General features: G+C 40.4%; 1 protein-coding gene across 1 annotated transcript in view; it reads left to right on the top strand.

Annotated features, from left to right (window-relative positions):
* CSMD1 (CUB and Sushi multiple domains 1) overlaps positions 1-24194 on the top strand; it is a 1361167-nt gene that overhangs the window by 1152581 nt on the left and 184392 nt on the right. The window contains exons 27-30 of the mRNA XM_048497567.1: positions 5225-5416; positions 10393-10531; positions 13080-13267; positions 23544-23738. Coding sequence (XP_048353524.1) covers positions 5225-5416; positions 10393-10531; positions 13080-13267; positions 23544-23738 — 714 coding nt within the window. The remainder of the gene's footprint in view (positions 1-5224; positions 5417-10392; positions 10532-13079; positions 13268-23543; positions 23739-24194) is intronic.

Below are 24194 nucleotides of genomic sequence, written 5' to 3' on the forward strand. Positions count from 1 at the left end.
ACAATCCATAATCCAATATGCACAGAGACCTTGCAGAGCTAATTTGACATGTTACAGTTCTAATTCATTGCATCATAATCACATGGTATCTCATCCTAGGCATACTATTAGTGTTCCAATATATTTCAAGTTATTAACTGTAGATAAAACAAGATAGAATAAAGGTCTTACCGACTGCCTGAACAAAGCCAGGTGAGCCTCCCAAATGAGAGGAGATGGAACTCCTTTTGCCCATCCCTATGATGTCTGATTTGTGATCTGAACTGGTGAATTTATACATTATTTTTAGAGATTTGTTCACACAACTGTCAGTTCACCCTAGTAAGTCTCCTTATCTTAGATTTTTAATGCTTTTGTTACCTTGTTATTTCTTCCTTGTACCCTTTTCCTAAAATTTTGAGTGCCCAGCTGAAAATAGCTAGACATAACCTTTTGGCAGAATGACTTTAAGACAAAGATGAAACTGTTGATATTTCAATTATGAGTAATTTGTAAAAACAGCAAATCTTTGTTACCTGGTGAGTTATCACCAAAGAATAAGCGAAGTATTTTGTATTCAGTCATCATACAAAACTGTATTTAAGACTAGTTGTAGTTAAAAAACTGTCAGGTCCTTGCTCGATGGGCCAAAGTTAGCAGAGTGGCCTACATTCAGATACTCTAACTATAGTTCAGTTAAACAAATTTTTTACATGTTGTCTGTACTGAGACTCTAAAACAGGTTTAAACAAAGACAATTCGCCTGCTGTCAGCTTTTGTAGCTTTGGGAAATTCTTTATGGAGTGCATAATTGGACTCCCAATATTTCGGGGATCTCCCAATACCATCTTGGGTGGGAAGAGTGAGATATGACAGTGGATATTTTGAAAGACAAACTCCATTGCCTCCACAAAGTATCTAACTGCTGACCAGGAGCTGAAAGAATAAACATAAAAATCTCAAAAACTGCTCACTGCTACTTTTAATAGGATTTCAGCTTTAAAAATTTGTACCTGGGAAATGTGTTTTTCTGTCTGTGTATTAAATCTTTACTGATTGCTATGTTTGCTGTTGTGAGGATAAACGGATAAAGGCAGCTATATGGCTGAGTGTAGTACACAGAAAGGCAGCTATATGGATGAATCTAGTGGGATGAAAGTGTTTCATAACCTTTGAAGAATCTACATGTGGATGTGATGCTTCTATCAATCACCTACACATTTAAGGATGCTACTTGAGTATCCTTTAGCAAACCACTTGAGTAAGATTACAAGTGTCAGATGTATTTTCAGTGCCATATTTGGGGAATTTCATGCCTTCTTCCATTAGCAAATGTTAATATGTGCTGATGTTTTGGATTCTAATACATCATTAGACTTATAAAGAAATCCAATCTAATTGTAAATGTGCAGAACATGTATTTGGAAAATGTATTCCTATTTTTGTGCTAGAAAGTGATATAGAATATTCCATAATAATATGCCCAAATAGCCCATTGAGGACATTGTTCATCACATTAATAGCAAATTCCAATCTGTCATATACTTTTGTGCAGAATACCTGCGGGCTTGTCACTTAAGGCAACGGGTACATGTGTCTGCTACTCTTTCTCTTTGCATTCTATGCCCCTCACAACCTATCATAATTCTCCTACTCACATGAAAGTGATACAATATGTACTTCTTTAGGAGATCAGCCGCACACATAATCAGAAGAAGCATATGATGCAACACCTCCATATATGAAAATGTTATGTCTCTAAGGCTGCAATCCAAAGGAGGGGGCAGAAACTGCATTGGATGTGGTGTGACCCCTATGCCAGCATCAATGCCACAAGTACCACATAGAGAGGCATGAACGCCAACACAGAGACTCTTAGGCCCATGTAGGGGAGCCACGTGGTTCTGTGGCACTGGAGCCCAGATGTTTCTCCCCACGCTGTTGTTTCTGCTCTGCAGGAGGCTACACCAGCATGGAGGGGAGATATTCCAGGATGTTCTCAGAATAGTTTTGGACAAGAAATGTCACCCTTTAGAGGTGCATACTTGTGCCACCAAAACGTGTGCCATAAGTCATAGGTTTCTATGAAATTTTTCAGGAGAGAAAAGAGTTTCTCCTTCTCCTCCTGCACTTGTGCTGCCAATTGCCTCTTTGTAAATATCAGATATGGGGGGAGGGGCAGCAGAAAGGAGAATCTTTGACCTCAGGAATTTCTAGGGCATTGGTGGATCTGGGCAAAAGGATTCTAGTCTGGTTCAATGGGGCTCTCTTAATCCTTTGTCACTTCTGACTGCACTTAGGGGAACCACATGTTTGAATAGTCCCCCATATTAAACAAAACAAAACTTCCTTGCACACAGAGAACCAGGATTTCAGAGAGAAAACTAGCAGTACCCTCCTAAGCAGGGAAATATACTTCTGAATCTTTTGAAATTAATGGACATAGAAGGGCTTAGGATGGCATTGTAGGTAGTAGGTTCTGTTGAAACTAGTATTTTTTGTTTCAGTCCTTTGTGATTAAATATAATCCAAGGATGAAGAATGACATTTGATTTGACTTGTTGCTTTATCAACTCTGGTTGTCTGCAGCAGATTATGCCCTTGTATTATTACACTTAATTAACAGGTATATGATTCAGGCTACAAGGAAACTGTTTGTGGCCTTTCTTGACTTAAGAACATAAGAACATAAGAACTAGCCTGCTGGATCAGACCAGAGTCCATCTAGTCCAGCATTCTGCTACACGCAGTGGCCCACCAGGTGCCTTTGGGAGCTCACATGCAGGATGTGAAAGCAATGGCCTTTCTAAGCTGCTCTCTAAAACTCCTGAGCACCTGGTCTGCTAAGGCATTTGCAATCTGAGATCAAGGAGGATCAAGATTGGTAGCCATTACAAATTGACTTCTCCTCCATAAATCTGTCCAAGCCCTTTTTAAAGCTATCCAGGTTAGTGGCCATCACCACCTCCTGTGGCAGCATATTCCAAACACCAATCACACGTTGCGTGAAGAAGTGTTTCCTTTTATTAGTCCTAATTCTTTCCCCCAGCATTTTCAATGAATGCCCCCTGGTTCTAGTATTGTGAGAAAGAGAGAAAAATTTCTCTCTGTCAACATTTTCTACCCCATGCATAATTTTATAGACTTCAATCATATCCCCATTCAGATGTCTCCTCTCCAAACTAAAGAGTCCCAAACGCTGCAGCCTCTCCTCATAAGGAAGGTGCTCCAATCCTTCAATCATCCCTGTTGCCCTTCTCTGCACTTTTTCTATCTCTTCGATATCCTTTTTGACTTGAGGGGAGCCTTTGACTCAGTGCCAAGAATTTTTTTATGGGAGAAGTTACTGGCACTGGGGATAGATAGGAGACTTTTATTCTTAATCAAACAACAATATACGGAAGGAGCTGTCAGGTTAGATGCTTGAGTGTGAGCCAAATTAAGAATTAAGAATATCCCCACTTTCCAAGGAGTCAAGCAGAGCTGTGTTTTGGCACCTTCTTTATTTAATATCTTTATGAATGATCTTGCCCCAACTCTTTCCAAGGTAAACACCATGCATCCAAGCTTGGTCCAATTCATCTTCCAGTCATGTTGTAGGCAGATGATACTATATTGCCCTCTTGTACCAAAGTGGGACTTCTGAGATTATTAAGCAGATGTATGGAGTTTTGTGACACAAACAAACTTGAAATTAATTACTCTAAATCAAAAATTCTTGTAGTTACGGTTCAAAATATATAACTGGAAAATCAACAACAATTTAGAGCAAGTTAAATAATTCAAGTATTTAGGTATCACCTTTAGCTACAATCTGACTTGGAGGGTGCATTGTAACTCTGCTAACAGCACCAAGGCAATACTGCACTTTTTTATAGTGCTGGGAACCAATTTATACTGGCTGCATTGAAGGTATTCAATGCTAAGGTTGGTCAACAGGTGTTATATGGGGTCCCTATATGGATAGGAGCTGTGAACTGTTCAATCAACAGCTTGAAGTCTAATATTTTTCACAAAACAATGGGCTTTATGTTTAGAACTAGGGCAAAACTCATTTGAGACAATGGCCTGGCTGAGGACTTTTAAATATTGGCTTAGAATTCACTACCAGCAGAATTCTTCCAGCCTTGTTCAATGGATGCTGACGGATAATAAATTCCCATGCTGTGGTAATCTGATTGAAGAGAAAATCAAAACTATGGGGGTCTCAATGAATTCCTTATATGAACTTTCTTGTGTTAAAGCATATAAATATCTAAAAATGAGACTTTTCCAATGGGAATTCCAGGCTCTGATGAGAGGAGCTGAGAAAATCTGTTCACCACTAAATTTATTAATCCCATTTGAACAAGGAAGGATGGTCAATTATCTAGTGAACATATATAAACCCCAAAAGAGAAGGGCGTTTGCACTAGCAAGATTTAATATAATGCCCTCAGCTTTACTACGTGGCAGGTATAAAAAAAATGGATAGAGCCAAGAAAATTTGTCCCTGCAATCAGGAACAAGTGGAAACTATAACTCATATTTCCATCCATTGTCCCAGATTTGTCAAAGTTCGAGAAAAATATGCCACAATTATTCCATTGTTTCAGGAGGATTCAGTTGATATACTGGCAATCCCATTTTTATTGAATAACTGTGATCTTACATTTTGTGAAGTGATTGCAAAATTTTTAACAGAGTTCATGGAGCTTATGAAATAGTAGCATTGTATTTATGGTCACTTTACTAATTTGTAATCTCTTTTCACTTGTGTTTATATATTATATGTATTTCTACATAGATTTTATCTGTTAGTTTTTAGTATGCCAACAAAGGCTAAGATTATTATTAACTTGGGTTGTCTGCTATAAAACACTCAGAGATTCAAAGAATGTTAACTAAATTATGATCTTTATGGTATGCTACCTAAAATATAAAGGAATTAGATAAAGTTTTAAGGGAAGTAAATTTTAGTTTATTGGGAGAGATTAGCTTGACACAATACAGAAACCCTGCTATTATTTTTTTACATGTTGTCTTTTGTCATTCACTAAAGAAAATTAGGAAACTAGTTTGAACAAGAGCCATCAAAAATGAGCACTTAAATAGAAACAATCACATAAACCATGGTCCCTTTAAGCATGGAAACAAATAATGTTGAACTCAAGGAAATACTTTTGTTTAAAAAAATGTATGATGCCTTGTGAAGTTTTAATGATTCATAAGTTGTTTCTAAAATATTTGGTGCCATTATTTACAGCGTCAGTTGCATCAACTTGTAATGATCCTGGAACCCCACGGAATGGAAGCAGATATGGAGACAGCCGAGAGCCTGGGGATACAATCACATTCCAGTGTGACCCAGGGTACCAGCTCCAAGGGCAGGAGAAAATTACTTGCGTACAACTGAATAATCGATTCTTTTGGCAGCCTGATGCTCCTACATGTATAGGTATTGTGATGAAACTTTGGACACTTTTGCAGTTATAAGCTCCTTTAAATTCAAACTGTTTTTCTGATTTCTCATTTTATCTTGTGTACATGATTTCTATCTATACACTAGACTTTCCTTCTTCTGATGCTGACATTGATTTATTTAGCTGTTTATGCCTACTTTTTGCCCCCAATGCAGCTTTTGTCATCCCTTCTTCTCCCCTTATCCTCAAAAATAACCCTGAGAGGTAGGTTAGGAATGATCCTAAAATATGCATGCCTTTAAACACGTGTGTACACATGCTTGGAGATCTTGACTGCTTTGGAGGTTCTCAGCATGTATATAAGGCGGTTTCTGCACAGGCTGAAAGCAACAGCTTCAACCCAGTAAAACACCTTTTTGGCAGGGACCCTTTGCACAGGCGCCGCTGCCAGATCGATCCAGCGCTCTGTGCATGGCAATACGGTGCATTCAAAACTCGCTTGGGGAGCGAGTTTTCCTGCAAATGCTGGTTTCCATCCGCTGCCATGCGAATGGCAGCAGGTGGAAGCCGGCTTTTCCCCTCCCCTCCCCGGCCCCAAATGCCTCCTTACCTTCTGCTGGCAGCCTCTGTGGCCATGGGGGCGTGTCCCCTTCCCTCCTCAGAGCGACGATAGAGCAACGCGGCTGCCAGCAGAAGGTAAGGAGGCGTTTGGGGCCGGGGAGGGGAATATGTGGCTGTGCGGAGCTTGCTCCAACAACTGCGCATCCCATGGGGCTGTTTGTGCGAACAGCCCCAGAGCCTGCATTGGCATGATTAATGCCGATGCAGGCTCTCTCCCTTGGCTGTGCAGAAACAGCCTTAGACAAGATAAATTTACCTTTATAACTTCATAAAGCTTTTAATCTACTGCTCTTTCCTGGTGTCTTAACACAAAAGCAGCCTGGAGAAAGTTTTTAGGCATTGATTGTGGTGGCTTTGTTTTTGTTTCTCTGTTGTCTAAGGGCATTGCTACATGGATTTTCTTTTCGTTGTTCTGGACCAATACAACTTCAGTTTATTCCCTGATTTCCATATGCATTTTTGTGCCTTTAGTTTTCACTTCAGTTTTTTTTCCCCCCAGTTCTTTTGTGACCACTTTTACCCCAATATTTCTCTGGATGCTTCTTTTGAGTTTACTTCTACCCACCTCTCGACTATTTTCCCATGATTAAACTGTTGTAGTCAAATCACTGCCTCTCCTCCCCCTAATCCCAAAGACAAATAATTTTGTTTTCTGAATTGTTGAAGGCTTTCATGGCCAGATTCAACTGGTTGTGGTGGGTTTTCCAGGCTGTGTGGCTGTGGTCTGATAGATCTTGTTCCTAACGTTTCACCTTCATCTGTGGCTGGCATCTTCAGATGTGTATCACAGAGGAAAAGTGAAAATGCCAGCCACAGATGCAGGCGAAATGTTAGGAACAAGATCTACCAAACCACGGCCACACAGTCTGGAAAACCCAGCACAACCAATTTTGTTTTCTTTCTTTTAAAAGGATCTAAAATATTGATATATTACTGAAGTGTTGTTAACATAGGCTTAGCAGATTCTCTGAATCCCCAGCTTTCATTTAAAAGAACAGTAACTCTCTATCCTTTTCTCTCCCTTAGATATGCCTTTTCCCTTATATATATACACAAGGTAAGGAACTAGACGTACTTTAGAAAAAATGAAAGCTGGGAATTCAGGGGATTTGGGAATCCTATTGTTACTAGGGAATCCTAGTTCTCTAATGATATATTCAAATTTTAGTGCCTTAAAAAAAAAAGGATGGGATGCTATGACACTACCCATGACAACACCAGTGATGACAAAATCCTCCCTTCAAAATATTCACTATTGAAGTCATGTGTAAAAGAAAATAAACTTACTCTACAACTGTGAAAATCCAGAGGGAGGACAAAAAAGTAAAACAGCACTTCCAATTTCAGTGCTTCTGGATTTACTTCCAAGAAACTCAGCAGTTAGTCGAGTGTGCAAAGGAGCCCTGTTACAGTCAAGAAACTGTCAACAGTTTTGAATTTAATAGTGCTGTTAATGTCAGCTGGTTAACACCCACATGGTACTCTCCAAACAGCTAATTAGCTGTACAATCCTATGATTGCATAAGTCTTTTATGGCATTGCAAACTGTTGTTCATTTCACCTAAAACAAACCAACCCATGGTCATTTTTGCTCTATTAACAGTCACCTGTTTCACTAAGCAGGTCCTGATGTATGCATTTAGGTCTAAGGCTAGCCTTTGACCTGATTCTGAGGAAAAAAAGAGAGAGAAGACACTTCTTGTTTTAAACATTTATATCCCACCCTTCTACATATAAAGCAGACTTCAGTTTTGCCAGTGTTGCAAATTTAAAATGACAGTGAGATCCTAAACAAGCAGCCCCATCCAAGTGGTGAGGCAGGTGCTGCGGTGCTGCAACAGCACCTCTCTGTTGCTCCCAGAGAGACTTCCTGGTGGCATGGGGAGGTTTACAAAACAAAACAGCCTCCCCGCCACCACCAAGAAGTCATAGTCCAAATTTCCTGCCACCAGCATAACCTGTCAAATGACCAGGAGAAAGCCAACTAATGTTGGCTCCTCTCCTGGCCATGCCCTTTGGCCACCCCACTGCACCGGCAGCAATAGCAAGGGTGCTGGGATGCTGACACAGCATCCCGTGGCATGTCCCAGGGCCAGGGGAGGTCAGCAGTGGCAGCATGCTGGTGGTTTTGCTTCTCCGTAAGAGTAAGTGTCTCAGGGAGGGCAAATGCACTGGTGCGAGGGCGTGCTGCTCTCGCAAGCCCTTCTTCCCCTCCCCTTTGGATGGGGCTGAGAAATATCACCCATCTAAATTCACTGAAGTCAAAGGACACAACTCCATTTAGGATAACAGTGTAAATCACCTTGGTGAAGGTTTTTACTTTTTGTCTTTAAAATTTTGTAAATTCACTAAAGAAAAACTTTATGATGAAATGGCTTGGACATATTGTAATAAGAAGAAATAACCTTGAAAGCTTTGCAGGTTAAAATCATCATTATCATACAAACAACTGTATTTGAAGCCTCAGAGGCTTAGTAAACAAATGATAAACTATAGCTGTTAAACTGTTCACAAAGTTTCATTTTTGTATGCTGGGGATAGCTGGGATTTAATAGTTCTTCTTAGCATTCTGAATGTTGTCAACAGCCGTTTGTGTCTATTTTTTGCTGCATTAACACTTTATGACTTCCCTGAGAACAGTCAGAGGTTTTACGTCAGGCTGAGTCATCAGAAGGTGTGTAAATTTTTGAGTGTTCACTACCAAAGGAGCTCAGTTTATTTTTAAACAAAATAACTGGGATCCATTGATTACTGTTGTTTCTTCAGTATGAATTATAGGTGCTTGGAATCTGTTAAAAATACACGGAATTGAAGTGCATGATTGCGAATTTAGTTTCCTGGGTTTTTGCACTGGGAACATGTTTCTTAGTCAAACAAAAGTGTTGGGGGTTTTTTGCTAGAAGAAAGAAAGAAGAATTCTGAATTTTAAATATTTATTTTTGCCAAATTTCTCAGTAAGCAAGATGTTAATTCCCCAATCACTACATGACCTTTCTAGTGCAAACAATCTAAATAAATGATTAAGATCTTGCTACTTGGAGTTCTGTGGGCATGAACTGTTTGTTTAGTGCCTGGCCAATATATAATCTTTCCTGTGATAAATCTCCATTATGAAATTAATTCCCTGTGAAATCTCCTAGACTATGCTAAAGTTTGAAGTTTAAGCAATGAGTAAGAGTCCACAAAATATATACTTTGAAATGTTTATTTCAGTTTTTATATTCCTCCTTGTCATATTCAGCCTGATTTTAACTAATACAAAAATTCTCCTTTGTTACTCTCATTTTGTTTGTTATATTGGACTCATTTTATTGGTCACTCTTTTTTCCATCTTGAGGTACTGGCAAAAGGAATTTCAGTTGACTGGCTTGCTACTATTTTTTCCCCATGAATACAATAAGATATGTTTTTGTTGTTGTTTTATGATGTCTTGCTTACTTTTTTAAAAAACAGTTTTTACCTCTGCGTTTTTGGCTGCAACCCTGCACAAAATAAGGCTAGGTCTACCTGTGCAACAAAATGAAGTGGCAATGAAGCAAAGAGATAAAATGTCCTGTAGCACTTCAGACCACAGATAAGCAGTGATATTTGTGTTGCAGCTCCCAACCAGTCAAAAACTGACACAGTAGATAAACTACGTAGTTTAGTTTGTCAGGGTTGCCAGTCTCCAGGTGGGGTCTGGAGTTCTCGTGGAATTACAACTGATCTCCAGACAGCAGAGATCAGTTGCCAGGCAGCTTTGGCTGGTGAACTCAGTGGCATCGTGTCCCTCCCCAAACGGTGCCCCTTTAGTCACCACCCCCAAATCTTCAGGAATATTGCAGTCTGGAGGTGGCAACTTCCCAAGCAAAGGCATTTGGGTGACAATGTTTTGGATAATATTTCTTACTTACAGTCTGAAGCAGCACATTCCATTTAATTCTGTTCAACTGAATGACCAGACCAAAGGCGAAGTCCTATTTTTTTTAAATGTGATTTCAGCAGCCAGCACACAGCCTTGCAGGCTTTATTGTGCTTGTTTTGTTTTGTTCACCACATCCTGAACTGACCTGTCAGTGCATTTTAGAAGTCAAAATAAATAAATGAACAGAGAAACGCACATGTTCTGTTAATACACTGTGGTTTTTCTTCTGTTGAAGATATGTATAGTACTTATGTATGCATGTTGGGAGGGGGTATCGCTAGCACTGAGCGAAAATGTTGGGGTTATTGCTGATGCTGGAGAGTTCTTATTGTTCCTGGGACTATTGAAAAATTTAGGTGATAACAAGGTACCAAAAAAAAAAAATCAGGTGCTAAACAATATATATCTCAAATTACTTTGACAGTAGCTCAGTGTGGCTTGTGATCAATTTTACTTTCCTGTTCCTTCTTTTGTGTTTTGTGACAGCTGCATGTGGTGGAAACCTCACAGGCCCAGCAGGTGTTATTTTATCACCAAACTACCCACAGGCGTATCCTCCAGGGAAAGAATGTGACTGGAGAATAAAAGTAAACCCTGATTTTGTCATTGCGTTGATATTCAAAAGGTACCATTTCTCAAGCCATTGCTCTTCTTCAACAGCAGCATGTATTTTTTAATGTCACATTTAAAAATTACATCATATATCACTTCATAGCATTCCTAATTACATTTTTTTCTAGCTGTCTTCTGCAGTACATTTTGTATCACTGTTCTATAATGACATAAAAGCAGAAATAATATGAGTACCATCTTGCTGGATCATCCATCTACAGCAACATTCTGTTTGTAAGCATGGCCAGATTCCCATATGCAGGCCATTAAGTTCACCCAGCACCTGCCTTAAAATGTAGAAGTTACCTTTCACTTACCAGGCTAAATAGATTTTTTTTAAAAAAAAATCCTTATTCCATTTTTTAATATTCTTTAATGTAAAATTTGCCTTTTTTTCCTACCACTGCATACTGCATTCACATTTTTTCTTAGAACTATTCCCAACGACCCCAAGATGCCTATGTAGGTAAATTACATGAAAGTCAGAACACATGAAGCATATATGGCATTGGGAACTTTTTTTTTTTTTTGCTTTAATTTGCTTTCTTTAATAGAGTTACGTTAGCAACTTGACTTTCAGGGTTTGATGTCATCTGTCAGGTAAATTCTTTTCAGATGTCCTTGGAGCAGTGGTTTCCAAACTGTTCAAACCAGGGGTGCAAAATTCCCTCTATATATTTTCGCAATTGCCTGAGTTCTTCTTGTAATCAAGCTATAGTTCTGTCATTACTGCCTTCCCCTTTTGCCATTCAGGATGTTTTCTGATCAGTGGTTCAGTTTGTGGAATTGTGTTTCTGCTCCCACTTTTACAACCATGTATTGACAGAGGCCCCTTCCGCACATGCAAAATAATGCGTTTTCAAACCACTTTCACAACTGTTTGCAAGTGGACTTTGCCATTCCGCACAGCTTCAAAGAGCACTGAAAGCAGTTTGAAAGTGCATTATTCTGCATGTGCGGAATGAGCCAGAGAAAGGAGTGTGTCAGTGCTATATAGGAACTCACAATTCTTCATGGGCAAAGAGTCATGGCTGCATTTAGCACAGCAGTTCAAGTTTTCCATGGCATACTTTAAGCCCCTTTTGTGGCACACAATTTGGAAATCTCTAATTGAAATAGAGGAAGTGTCTTGTTACTCAAACCTACCCATAAATTGTTGGGCAACAGTAGTACATGAAAGTCAATTCTTGCTTATTTTCCTACACATCTGAAGTCATAGTTGACACATAGATACCTAGGCTTTTTTTTTCTTTAGCCCCAAAAGCCAAAGCCAAATGTGGTTGCAAATTGACCTGTGGGAGCAGTTAAGGGCCATGCTGGTGCATTTGGCCATGCTGCCAATGAAAAGGGCCCTTACGTCAGTGGGGAGAGCAAAGATGCCAGTATGTGGGTGCCAGCTGCCAAGCGCACAGTGGCACAGTGCACAGAATGACAACAGATAGAAGACTCAAAATCCTGCAATTCAATATTTATTTGCAAAACTTTTAAAAATCCTGTTGTATTTTGAGCACAACAAATGTTCTTCAAGGAAATAATCCCTCTCCGAAGTCTACAGAATTATGGGGACACTATTCTCTGTAGCTTCACAGTGTGTCAGTTACTGATTTATGCAGCTCAAAAAAGGGTTAGAACTTTTTAGTGTACTATGGCTTGGATCTGATAGTACGTTTCCACAGATGGAAGAACTTTCTCACTTCCCCCCTGCTATAGTTCCAAATGCTTCCCCAATGTTACTTCTCGGAGACAGAGAACCCCCTGAAACAGCAGAAGAAGGGAGGAGAGAGAGGACGCAATCTGTTGTCAGAAATCCTTAAATTTTTGGAAATGCTCCACTGGATACAATCTATTGTCCTGTGTGGCTCTTCCTCTTTCACGTCCATTGTACTGTGTCTAGATTGCCTTCAATAAATATTGAAGGAAATGGAGAAGCCACATCAAAATCATAGTAAATGTTGAGATTTTTCCTGAGGTGAATTATTGAGGAATTTGGGGAGAATCCAGAGAATGTTGTGTTAGGGAACATTGTAAGAACTTTGTCACTAACCAGTGCCTGTCCAGGAACAGGCATTTTGTCACTAGTGGGGAGGCACACTCTGCCAGGCACCTTTCCCTGTGTTTGTTGAAGTAAAGAAGAATATTGACATACCGAGGAATTCTGGGTGCATATCAGGGCTCTTGGGTTGGAGTTACCCAACTTTTTATATATGTTTGAAAAAGCACTGAGGACTTTACAGGCTTCTTAGAGATCATCAAGATTTTTGCAGTATAAGCTTTTGGGAGCCAAAACTCCCTTTATCTGCCTGAGGACCTTAGAAGTCTTGATAGTTTAAGAAAGAGAAAAAAGCATTGAACACAAACACATCCCTGTGTGACAACTGAAAATGAATTACAGAACGAAGTTGCATTTTTACAATATGCGGGTGTTTTAGGTCCTGGAATAAAAGAATGCTTTATTATACAGCACATTACAAATGTCAGAAGAAAAATACTACCATAACATTGATGACATAAATTATTTGTTCAAGAAAGAGATGTCTTCTTTTCTTGGTCCTCTGTTTTAGCTTCAACATGGAACCCAGCTATGATTTTTTACATATTTATGAAGGAGAAGATTCCAACAGCCCTCTAATTGGCAGTTTTCAAGGCACCCAGGCTCCAGAAAGAATAGAGAGCAGTGGTGATAGCCTGTTTCTAGCATTCCGTAGCGATGCTTCTGTCGGCATGTCAGGATTTGCCATTGAATATAAAGGTAAATTTATTATAATGTATCTTGTTGCATCAAAATATGAAATAATACCTTTTATCTGTTCACTGTTGAAATAAAGTTTAGGATTTTGAAATACTGCTTCTGGTCATCTCCATTGTTAGTTAACTTTCATTCCAAGAATTAGATTAATCTCACTAAAATATTAGGGATGCTAGTAAACTTTTTACTTGTGTAATAGTTGCATATCAAGAACTAGTAAACAAATCAAACAGGAAAAACTAGTTGCTGCTAGTATATCTGAAGCAAGGATTTAATAATAGAGTTAACATGTTTATTTTAAAATAAATAATATAAAACATATGCATATTTTAATTATGTAGAGTTAGATTGAAAGATCCCCTTCGTTCAAATTTCAGGAAATTGGTTGCCTAAGTTCTTGCACAAGCAAAAACATGAGTGTAGGACACAATACAAACACAGCCATACAGCCCAGAAACCACACAACACCCCAACAATACAATACCATACAATACAAAACAATACAACTGTTGGGGGAGGGAGGGGGAGAGAGACTTTGCATACCTCTTGTCCCTAAAATGAGTCTGCCCTGTTTTATTTCCCACAAACCAGGATTTTCAAAAATTGGGTATCATCAACCTAGTGATGACACTCAACTCCAGATTTCGCTAAGCCTCCAGAAATGGCCACCTCTATCCTAGCTCTATCCTAGTGGCAGAAAGGCTATATCCACACAGTGCGGATTGTTCTTTTCTTTGCCCTTTCAAACAGCTGTGGTGGCCTGAGGCACGAGTGTGAGCAAGATTTTTTTAAATCTGTGCCTTCCTGGTCACCTGTGTTTATTTAGGGAAATATAACAAACTTCCTCATCCAGTAGAAACAACGATTAAAATATACATCAGAGGAAGCTAATTTCAAGATCCAACAAGGTATTGAGAAGGAAGCAGAGGACAAACCAATCTCAGGGTAAAAACAGCCTCCCTTCCTTTTGCTGTTTTACAAAACCCAGCTGTTCTTAAGGTTTCCATCTACTGCCAAGCAACAGCCACACCAATCAGTGTTAGCAGCTAAGTAACATTCACTCGCAGCTGTAATTATTAAAGGGAGAAAGAATACTGACTTGACACCCATCAGCTCGCAGGCACAAACTCAACAGATAGAGACAACCAATTCCTTCCTACACTACCTTAGTAAGCAGCTGTAGTTGATCTGGATGGCCACCCTTGAGCATGAGAGATTTTTAGTGAGACTGCCTTAGTGAGCAAACAGTCTAGAAATCTTTTAATAAATTAATCAAATGCATAGATATAATTATATTACTCAATTGGGGTGGGGTGAAGTTTGGGTTTGATTAGTTAATATCAGAATGAATGTTTCTGATCATACTTGAAGCCCCTGCAAAGACTTGTTCTGGTGGGTTTTCCGGGCTGTGTGGTTGTGGTCTGGTGGATCTTGTTCTTAATGTTTCACCTGCATCTGTGGCTGGCATCTTCAGAGGTGTATCACAGAGGGAAGTCTGTTAGACACAAAGACTTCATATTTATAGCTGCATTGAAACCAGAGTGTCATTCTATGAAAATCATAACATTTCTGAATTTTTTTTGTAATTTTAATTTTAATTCAATTTTATAAATACGTGAAGTTAGTAAAATACATTTCACATTTGTTAGTTTGATTGTTGCACTGCTATACTCAGTCAGTACTGAATAAAAATCGCAGCTTCTGTTGAGCGAAGATCATCTCAAATGGAAATGTTGCATACAATCTAAATACAAGGAACTGGTGTACATCCACTTAACATATTCCAGCAAAGCGCACATTTGAGTGCAGGTTATTTCAGGATTGATTTGCATACATGTTTGCTTCTTTCTCAACAGCTATATCAAATGCGAATCTTACTATTTTATTTAGCATCTGTTCTTAGCCAATCAGAAGGCATGCATTTGTATAATATCTTTTAAATTGTTTTTTTCCCCATAAGGATACCATGAACATACAGATTCCTCTTGTCTTGTTAGCTGCTTTTCTTTACTTAAATTTGCATCTGAACTGAGAGACTTTTTTTAATCAAGAAGATATTGCTGTTGCTTCTTTGTAAAAACCCTCCCTTAACGTATCTGAAGTATGTAGAATCAACCAAAGCATGCTTCAAAGAGAACTGAGTTATCAGTGTAGTTCTGAAGAAAAATGCTAAAACAATACCACATTTTAAAAATGTGATCTCTGAAAAGATATCAGGCAGCACAGTCCTGGGAGGACTTTAGAAGCACAATAGCACAACAGTAGCAACACTGATCTGCTCCCTGTGGGGAAGGGTCTGCAGTGGCCAGTAGTAAAATAGAGAAGATTAGAGGCTGCCAGCATCCAGCAGGAGTGTGACATCAGTGTGGAAATGGTGGTGGGGCTTTGATGACTAGTGCAGGTGTAGTTAATAGTGCAGGGGGTCAGAGACATGGGGACTGAACCGAGCAACAGATTCAGCCCAGGAGAGAAGAGGTGCAAAACTGTTACTCAAATTGGAAGGGTCCGTCCTTGTTTAGGTTGGGGAATTGACCATGTGCTGCAAAAGGATAGGCTGCAGCACCTCCACCATTATACTAGGAGTTTTCCTCTTAGAAAGCCACAGGAAACCAGAATTCAGAAGTTTGCCATCTGTGAAGATGGTCCTGTGATGGCATCACCACTCTGAGGGTGAGGATGGCAAGGGGAGGGTACCCACTCATGGCCTTAAACCTGTCATTCACTGCTCACTACCTTGATGCTTCATCTTATGGTCTCTGAGCCAGGAAACCTTCCTCTACTGCCTGTTCATAAAGAACACCCTGCCCCATGAGGGCACATACTCATTTTCAAGCAGGAGCAAAGGAGTTGTTTCAGAACTTCAGAATGGATAAGTCTGTCAGAGTAGCATGGTCCAGGTCTAAGACCTGCTATACTCCTACCAGAAGACACAGCTGCATGTGGAGTGAGGTGCTGTGCTGCTCACTCTTAAGTTTTCCTGGCAAGTAGCTTCAGATAGTATCCTGGGTCACACTGCCCTGCCTTCTGAAGAATAAGGTGTCCTGTCTGGGATTTTAAAGGGGGGGGGGGTGCTGTTGGTTTCTGGGGAAGGGGCTTATCTGGTGCTGCATGGGAATCCTATTGATCCCTGCCTTAGTATTCTAAGTGGTTTGGGTCCATGTTGGCAGGGCCATAGTCTTGGGAGGGCAGTAAAAATAAATTTAACATGGCTGCCAATGGACTGCACTACCATTTTTGACAGCACATCTTTGCACTGTAAAAAAGGAGGCATTTCTGGGCCAAAAGGGCACAGACTAATATCACCCTGAACCTTCCACTTTAATGCCAGCACAGCACGCTGCACTACAGCTACACCAGAGCACAGCTGCTATGCTGCTGTACCAGTGCATAAAAGTGGTGCAGTGGGTCTGGACTAGATCTGTGCTGGTGCAAATAGCCCATATGCCAGCATATCTGTGAAATACGCAGGTGTAGGGGTCAGTCCGCTCCTCTGCCCCTTTGAGCTGTTCCTTAGCATTGCTGTGTAAAATGCATTGCTCCTGATAAATATTTAATGACTAAATATAGGTATCTGTTTAGCTTCGTAGCACTGAAAAATTTAGCATTTTGAAAGAATATTTTAAATGGTCAATTCAGAGGTGCTGTCAGATGAACACTTGCCGATCAAAAGATTTGAATGATATTAATAAATGTGTTGAATGTTTTCTTAGAATAAAATACCAGTATCCATATAATCAAATTATTTTAAATGCATCATCTATAACCTTGAAAAATCATACCTTAATGATGCAAATTATGTACCAAACATCAAAACAAATAATGCTTATTAATCCTTTAAGTATTATGTATTATTCAAACCCCACTGTGCCTAATGTTTTGTTATTTTCTACCCATAAAAAGATGGATAATCCATTCTAAGCATAGGAGGCAGTGAAAGTAAAATATTTGTGGTTTTTTTGAATAAAATATCTTCAAGTACATAGGTGTAGTGTTTCAGTGTCCTTCATAGATCTTTTTGCTCATGTTCTAATATTAGTCAAAAAGAAAAAATAAATCATGTATCCCAAGTTTAATTTGCATCATTCATATATCTAAGTTAAATAATTATTTTGTGTATGCTAAGTTTCCTTTTCTGTGTGTGTTTCCTCAGTATGAATTTCTGAAAATGCATTTGTAGAATAATTGGTATTACATTGTACCTATTGTGACCCAATACTTGTACAAACAGAATGTCATGTTTTAGTTTGCACAAGACTGAAAAAATGCAAGAGAGAGAGGATGTGATTCCTAATGAGTTTCTGTTCTAGGTATTCTCCCCTATGCCACATGACATCTTGGTATCAAAGACCCCTGACCCTCAGAACTGCATCAGTATGGAGGATGCAGGAAGGAGAAGGAGGATTCCTTCTCTCTGAGCAAGATTTTTTTTCACCCCCCCCCCCTTAATAGATCAAATTACTCCCTGAAATGCTACTCCTGGGGAAACTCATTTTAGGCTCCAGTAGGTGGGCAGAGGCAAGAAAGTTACACGCCATGAGATGAAATATTTTCAGATGCTGAAAAGCTACAGTGGATTCAAGCCAATGTTTAAGAATTGTATAGTACTATATTTCTCAAAATTTATATGTGAGAACCCACACAACTTTTGTGAGTGTGGAGAAATAGGCATATAAGAGTTTGGTTTTCTTAAATTCTCTTTATCCATGTTCCTGGCTGAATGAACCCACTTCACAGACAATCACCGGGCCGGGGTGGGTAGGTGGGTGGGTTATAAGGGAAACCACATCCATCCCCTAAGATCAAAGTGTCCTAGATTATAGGATAGCTTTGGACCAAAGGGGGAAGCAGTTGAGCTTGCTACTACTTTCTCCACTGTGTAATCACTGTTTCATTGTTGTGTTTTCTGTACAGTCAGGCATGGGACTGTGCATGCACAGGCCCTTGTGTGCCTGCACAGAAAACACTTGATGAATAACTGTCACAGGTAAGAGCAACACTTCTAAAATATTTATATTTATTTAAAACTGCCTTTAAGGCTGCCTCAAGGTGACTTATGAATATAGATAAAATACATTAGAAACATAAAAGCAAAATTTGAAATCACTACTCAGGACTTCTACTAGATTTAACCAATTGCAGCCTAAATAAAACCATCTTCAACTGCCTCCAAAAGATTGAAAGTAAAGGGGTTAGTGTCAAGGGGATGGGTATCTGAATAAAACTTGTACCAAGCAATGCCTTTTTGATATATGTAACCAACTGCTATATGTTCCCACTGCCCTCTGTACATTCTTTCCTTGACCTATGCTTTATGACTCTGCATGCGTTGTAGTAAACTAGGCCTCCCCTGCATCTCCTGTCCCATGAGAAAAGACTTATAACTGTTATCTTGTTGTGGGCAGAAGACCAAGTGGCTCCTTTGCTATCTGTTGCTGACCTTGGGGCAGTCTTGGTTCTAGAGGCTGCCTCTGGGAGGCTGGGAAGGGGGTTTTGTTAGGGGATATATGTGTCTGTGAATGCCAGTTTCGTTAGAACTAGCTTTACCAAGTATGATGCTTGAATACCTCATCAATAAATTCTGCTGATCAATGCTTCAGGTTCCATTTATTGGCTTAAGATTCTGAGACCTAACAGCCAGGCACATCTTCCTGGGGAGATCATTCCATAATTGTGGGCTGCCATTGAAAAGACCCTCTCTTGTGTACCCACGAAACTGACAGAGCAGGCGGTTTATCAGCGGATAGGTATGTTACCAGAGAAAGATAAGTGCAGTTGAAGACGGCTTGGCACAGCAGACAAATAACTCCACCACACAGTAGCTTCACTTCAAAGAAGGAATTTTACTTTCAGGTGCAAGCTATATACAGTGAATATCAAGGAACAAACCGGCAGCATGCTTCGCAGTAAACATGAATCCCTAACAGATAATGTGCACTGATAGTGCTCCACTAATATACAAACACTGCCCAATCACTGAGAAGGTCACAGCACCGGATCAGACTGGTTTGGTTCAGTTGCATCAGGCTTTTGCCAACTGACCCTGGATGACAGGTGCTGTCATTTAGATCTCCATGATCTGTGCACAAGATGCACACCTCTTTATTTTGATTCCCTGACAGAAACAAGCTTCTTTGATTGATGGGACTGTCAGAAGGCCTCTCCCCATTATAGTAATTCTCAGACAAGAACATATAGGAGGAGATGGTCCTCTAGATTATCTGGTCCCAAGGTTTGGTCAAAAGGTCAAAATCAGCACCTTAAATTGGGGTCAGAAATGGATTGCAGCCAGTGTAATGACTGTAATATGAGAGTCACATTTTCATGTTAACTGGTCCTGGTTGCGTAGCTATAATGGGGACATCCGGGGACAAATGCCCTGGGTGCCCCCTGGTGAGTCACATGGGGGTGGAAAATCGCCCCCCCCCACACACTTCTGACCCATCAATCACACACACCCTAGCAGGCTTCAACAGGGCGGGCCAAGCGAGAGAGGGTGGGCCGGCTGGGTGTCGGCCAACTCAGAGGTTGGAGCCTGGCTTGCACGTTGTCAGAGCCTGGGCTGCACAGTGCTGGCTCAGGTAAGTGAGTTGGGGGGGGCATAGCTACCCCAGGGAACAGGGAGTGTACCTACCATGGGGCACGGGGACACCATTTTGCCCCAGGTGCCATTTTGCCCCGCTATGCCTCTGGCTGGTCCTGATAGTCTACCTCAGTGGTTGCGAACCTATGGTACTCCAGATGTTCATGGACTACAATTCCCATCAGCCCCTCCGGCCAATTGGCCATGCTGGCATGGGCTGATGGGAGTTGTAGTCCATAAACATTTGCCCTTTACATCAAAGAGAGCATAGTATCACATAAAATAGACAATGCAAGGGGAGCTGGTTCCCCTACAGAATCACTGTGGATATCAATACCAGGTGTGAAGGACAGTTTAATATTAGGAATATATTATCGTCCCCCTGACCAAAGTGCACAAGAGGATTCTGAGATGGAAAAAGAAATTAGAGAGGCCAACAAAAACAAAAATGTAGTGGTAATGGGTGATTTTAACTATCCCCATATAAACTGGAAAAATGCATGTTCAGGTCATAGTAAGGAGAGAGCATTCCTGGATATGCTAAATGACTGTGGCTTAGAGCAGATGGTTGTGGAACCAACCAGGGGAGAGGTGATCCTAGATCTAATTCTATGTGGGACCCAGGACCTGGTGCAGGAAGTCAGTGTTGTTGAGCCGATAGGGAACAGCGACCACAATGCTGTCAGATTCAGTATCTCAGCATGCGAACAAGTGGCAACTACTAATGTAGTTACATTCGCCTTCAGAAAGGGAAATTTCTCAAAGATGAGGGGGATAGTGCGCAGGAAGCTGAAAGGGAAAATCAAGAGAGTCAAAACTGTCCAGGATGCTTGGAGGTTATTTAAAAACACAGTAATAAAAGCTCAGCTGGAATGTGTTCCACAGGTTAGAAAAGGCAGCACCCAGTCCAAAAGAAAGCCACCATGGTTAACAAGAGAGGTTGAGGAAATTATCAGAAAAAAGAAAATGTCTTTTAGAAAATGGAAGTCCAGTTTGGCTGATGAAGAATATGAGAGGGAACACAAATGGTGGCAAAAGAGAAGCAAGTTAGCTGTAAGGGAGGCAAAAAAGGATTATGAGGAACGCATGGCTGCGAACATCAAGACCAGCAACAAACAGTTTTTCAAGTACATCAAAAGCAGGAAGCCAGCAATGTACTTATGTTCTTCAAGTACATCAAAAGCAGGAAGCCAGCAAGGGAAGCGGTAAGCCCGTTAGATGACAAAGGAACAAAGGGTGTGCTAAAAGATGACAGGGAGACTGCAGAGAAGCTGAATGAATTCTTTGCATCTGTTTTCACCCAAGAGGAGGTGAGGAACATTCCTGCACCTGAACCAAGCTTCTTAGGAGGCGAATCCGAGGAACTAGCGAAGATAGTGGTAGACAAGGAAGAAGTTCTGGCAGCCATTGATAAACTAAATGTTACCAATCCCCTGGCCCAGATTGCATTCACCCAAGAGTTCTTAAAGAGCTCAAGCATGAAATTGCTGATCTTCTCACTTTAATATGCAACTTATCCCTGAAATCAGGCTCCATCCCCGAAGACTGGAAGATGGCCAATGTCACACCAATCTTTAAAAAAGGATCTAGGGGGGACCCGGGAAATTACAGGCCAGTCAGTTTGACATCTGTTCCTGGTAAATTAGTAGAATCTATCATTAAAGATAAAATTATAAAACATGTAGAAAAGCAAGACCTGCTGAGAAAGAGTCAGCATGGCTTTTGCAGAGGCAAATCCTGTCTTACAAACTTACTAGAGTTCTTTGAGGGTGTAAACAGACATGTGGATAAGGGGGAACCAGTGGACATTGTCTACTTGGATTTCCAAAAGGCTTTTGACAAAGTTCCTCACTAGAGACTGTTGAGAAAACTCAGCAATGAAGGAATAAGAGGGGAAGTCCTCCTATGGATTAAAAACTGGTTGAGAAACAGGAAACAAAGAGTGGGTGTAAATGGGAAGTTCTCACAATGGAGAGATGTCGGAGTGGTGTCCCCCAAGGATCCGCTTTTGGGACCAGTGCTCTTTAACCTATTCATAAATGACCTGGAAGTAGGGTGGGTAGCGTGGTGGCCAAGTTTGCAGATGATACCAAATTATGTAGGGTGGTGAGAACCACAAAGGATTGCGAAGAGCTCAAAGCGGACCTTGATAAATTAGGTGAGTGGGCTCAGAAATGGCAAATGCAGTTCAATGTAGCAAAATGTAAAGTGATGCACATAGGGGCAAAAAATCCAAACTTCACATACACGCTACAGGGGTCAGTGCTATCAGTCACAGACCAGGAAAGGGATTTAGGCATCTTAGTTGATAGTTCCATGGGAATGTCAACTCAATGCATGGCAGCTGTGAAAAAGGCAAACTCTATGCTGGGGATCATTAGAAAAGGAATTGAGAATAAAACTGCAAAGATTGTCATGCCCTTATATAAAGCAATGGTGCGACCGCACTTGGAGTACTGTGTCCAGTTCTGGTCGCCGCATCTCAAAAAGGATATTGAGGAGATAGAAAAAGTGCAGAGAAGGGCAACAAGGATGATTGAGGGACTGGAGCACCTTCCCTATGAGGAGAGGCTGCAGCGTTTGGGACTCTTTAGTTTGGAGAGGAGGCGGCTGAGGGGGGATATGATTGAAGTCTACAAAATAATGCATGGGGTAGAAAATGTTGACAGAGAGAAATTTTTCTCTCTTTCTCACAATACTAGAACCAGGGGGCATTCATTGCAAATGCTGGGGGGAAGAATTAGGACTAATAAAAGGAAACACTTCTTCACGCAACGTGTGATTGGTGTTTGGAATATGCTGCCACAGGAGGTGGTGATGGCCACTAACCTGGATAGCTTTAAAAGGGGCTTGGACAGATTTATGGAGGAGAAGTCGATTTATGGCTACCAATCTTGATCCTCCTTGATCTGAGATTGCAAATGCCTTAACAGACCAGGTGATCGGGAGCAACAGCCGCAGAAGGCTATTGCTTTCACATCCTGCATGTGAGTTCTCAAAGGCACCTGGTGGGCCACTGCGAGTAGCAGAGAGCTGGACTAGATGGACTTTGGTCTGATCCAGCTGGCTTGTTCTTATGTTCTTATGTTCTTAACATCTGGAGTGTCATAGTTTCGCCACCACTGGTCTGCATTAACTGCAGCCTCCAGCCTACATTAACTGCAGCCTACATTAACTGCAGCCTCTTCAAAAGCAACTCCAAGTAGTGTATTGTAGTAGTCTAGTCTGGATGAAACTGAGCCATGGATCATTGTGATTAGACCTGGCTGACCTAGGAATGGATTCAGTTGTCTCATGAGCTAAAGCTTTGCAAAAGCTTGAATAATTACATTAAACTTCCTTTCAGCTGAGCTGTGGCATTGACTGACTGAGGGTTTAACCTGTGTATGTATATTTGATGCCAACATTTTGTGTTATAGAGATAGCATGCAAGTGCAGCCCTTAGACCTGTCAATTTGAGGACTTGGGAGATGTCATTTCAATTGCTAATATTTTAACATGCCTCTTTTTCCACCAGTAGAAATCTTCTTCTGCCTAGCTGTCTTCTCTGTTTAGGGTACCTTACACATATGAGGAGTGATCAGTACTAAAATAAAGATTAGTGTTCATGAAACCTCCATTTATTTCCTGCATGTTATTGTACCAGTACTTGTAATTTGGAATCCTAATGCTTTATCTCTTCCTGTTTTTTTTAATTAGAAAAACCACGAGAAGCTTGTTTTGACCCAGGTAATATAATGAATGGAACTAGATTTGGATCAGATTTTAAACTTGGATCAGGTATTACTTACCAGTGTGATTCTGGCTACAAGATTATTGATCCTTCCACTATCACCTGTGTGATTGGTGTTGATGGGAAACCTGCATGGAACAGAGTTTTACCATCTTGTAATGGTACGTATCGAATCTGAACGTATTGAATCTCTTTAATTGTAGTACAGAACAGGTCTTTTCCTTTTACTGCCTCCTTATACAAAAGCAAGCAAAGAGAAAAGGTGATGTATGTAAAATAATTCCATTGAATTGTTTAATATTAAGGGTTTTATGTGTACCTAGTAGTATATTTGAATTATTATTGCAGAGGGGTGTCAGTTCTATTGCTTCGTAAAATGAAGGAAGTGGTAGATACTGACCCCTCTGCAATAATAATTCTCCTGTCACAAAGAACCAAAAACATGCTCCAGCATAATGTGGCAGTACAGTTCAGAAGGAAGAAAGGTTTTGTATGCTACACTAAGGCCCTTTTCGATTCATTTTTTTATTTTTCTGGTATGTTTTTGGGACTGTTTATTTCCTGGGTTTTCCTCTCCAGGCAGAAAAATTCTGAAGCCTGATCATTACAAGAATGCA

The sequence above is a fragment of the Sphaerodactylus townsendi genome, linkage group LG01, assembly GCF_021028975.2.
Source record: "Sphaerodactylus townsendi isolate TG3544 linkage group LG01, MPM_Stown_v2.3, whole genome shotgun sequence".
Classification (NCBI taxonomy): domain Eukaryota; kingdom Metazoa; phylum Chordata; class Lepidosauria; order Squamata; family Sphaerodactylidae; genus Sphaerodactylus; species Sphaerodactylus townsendi.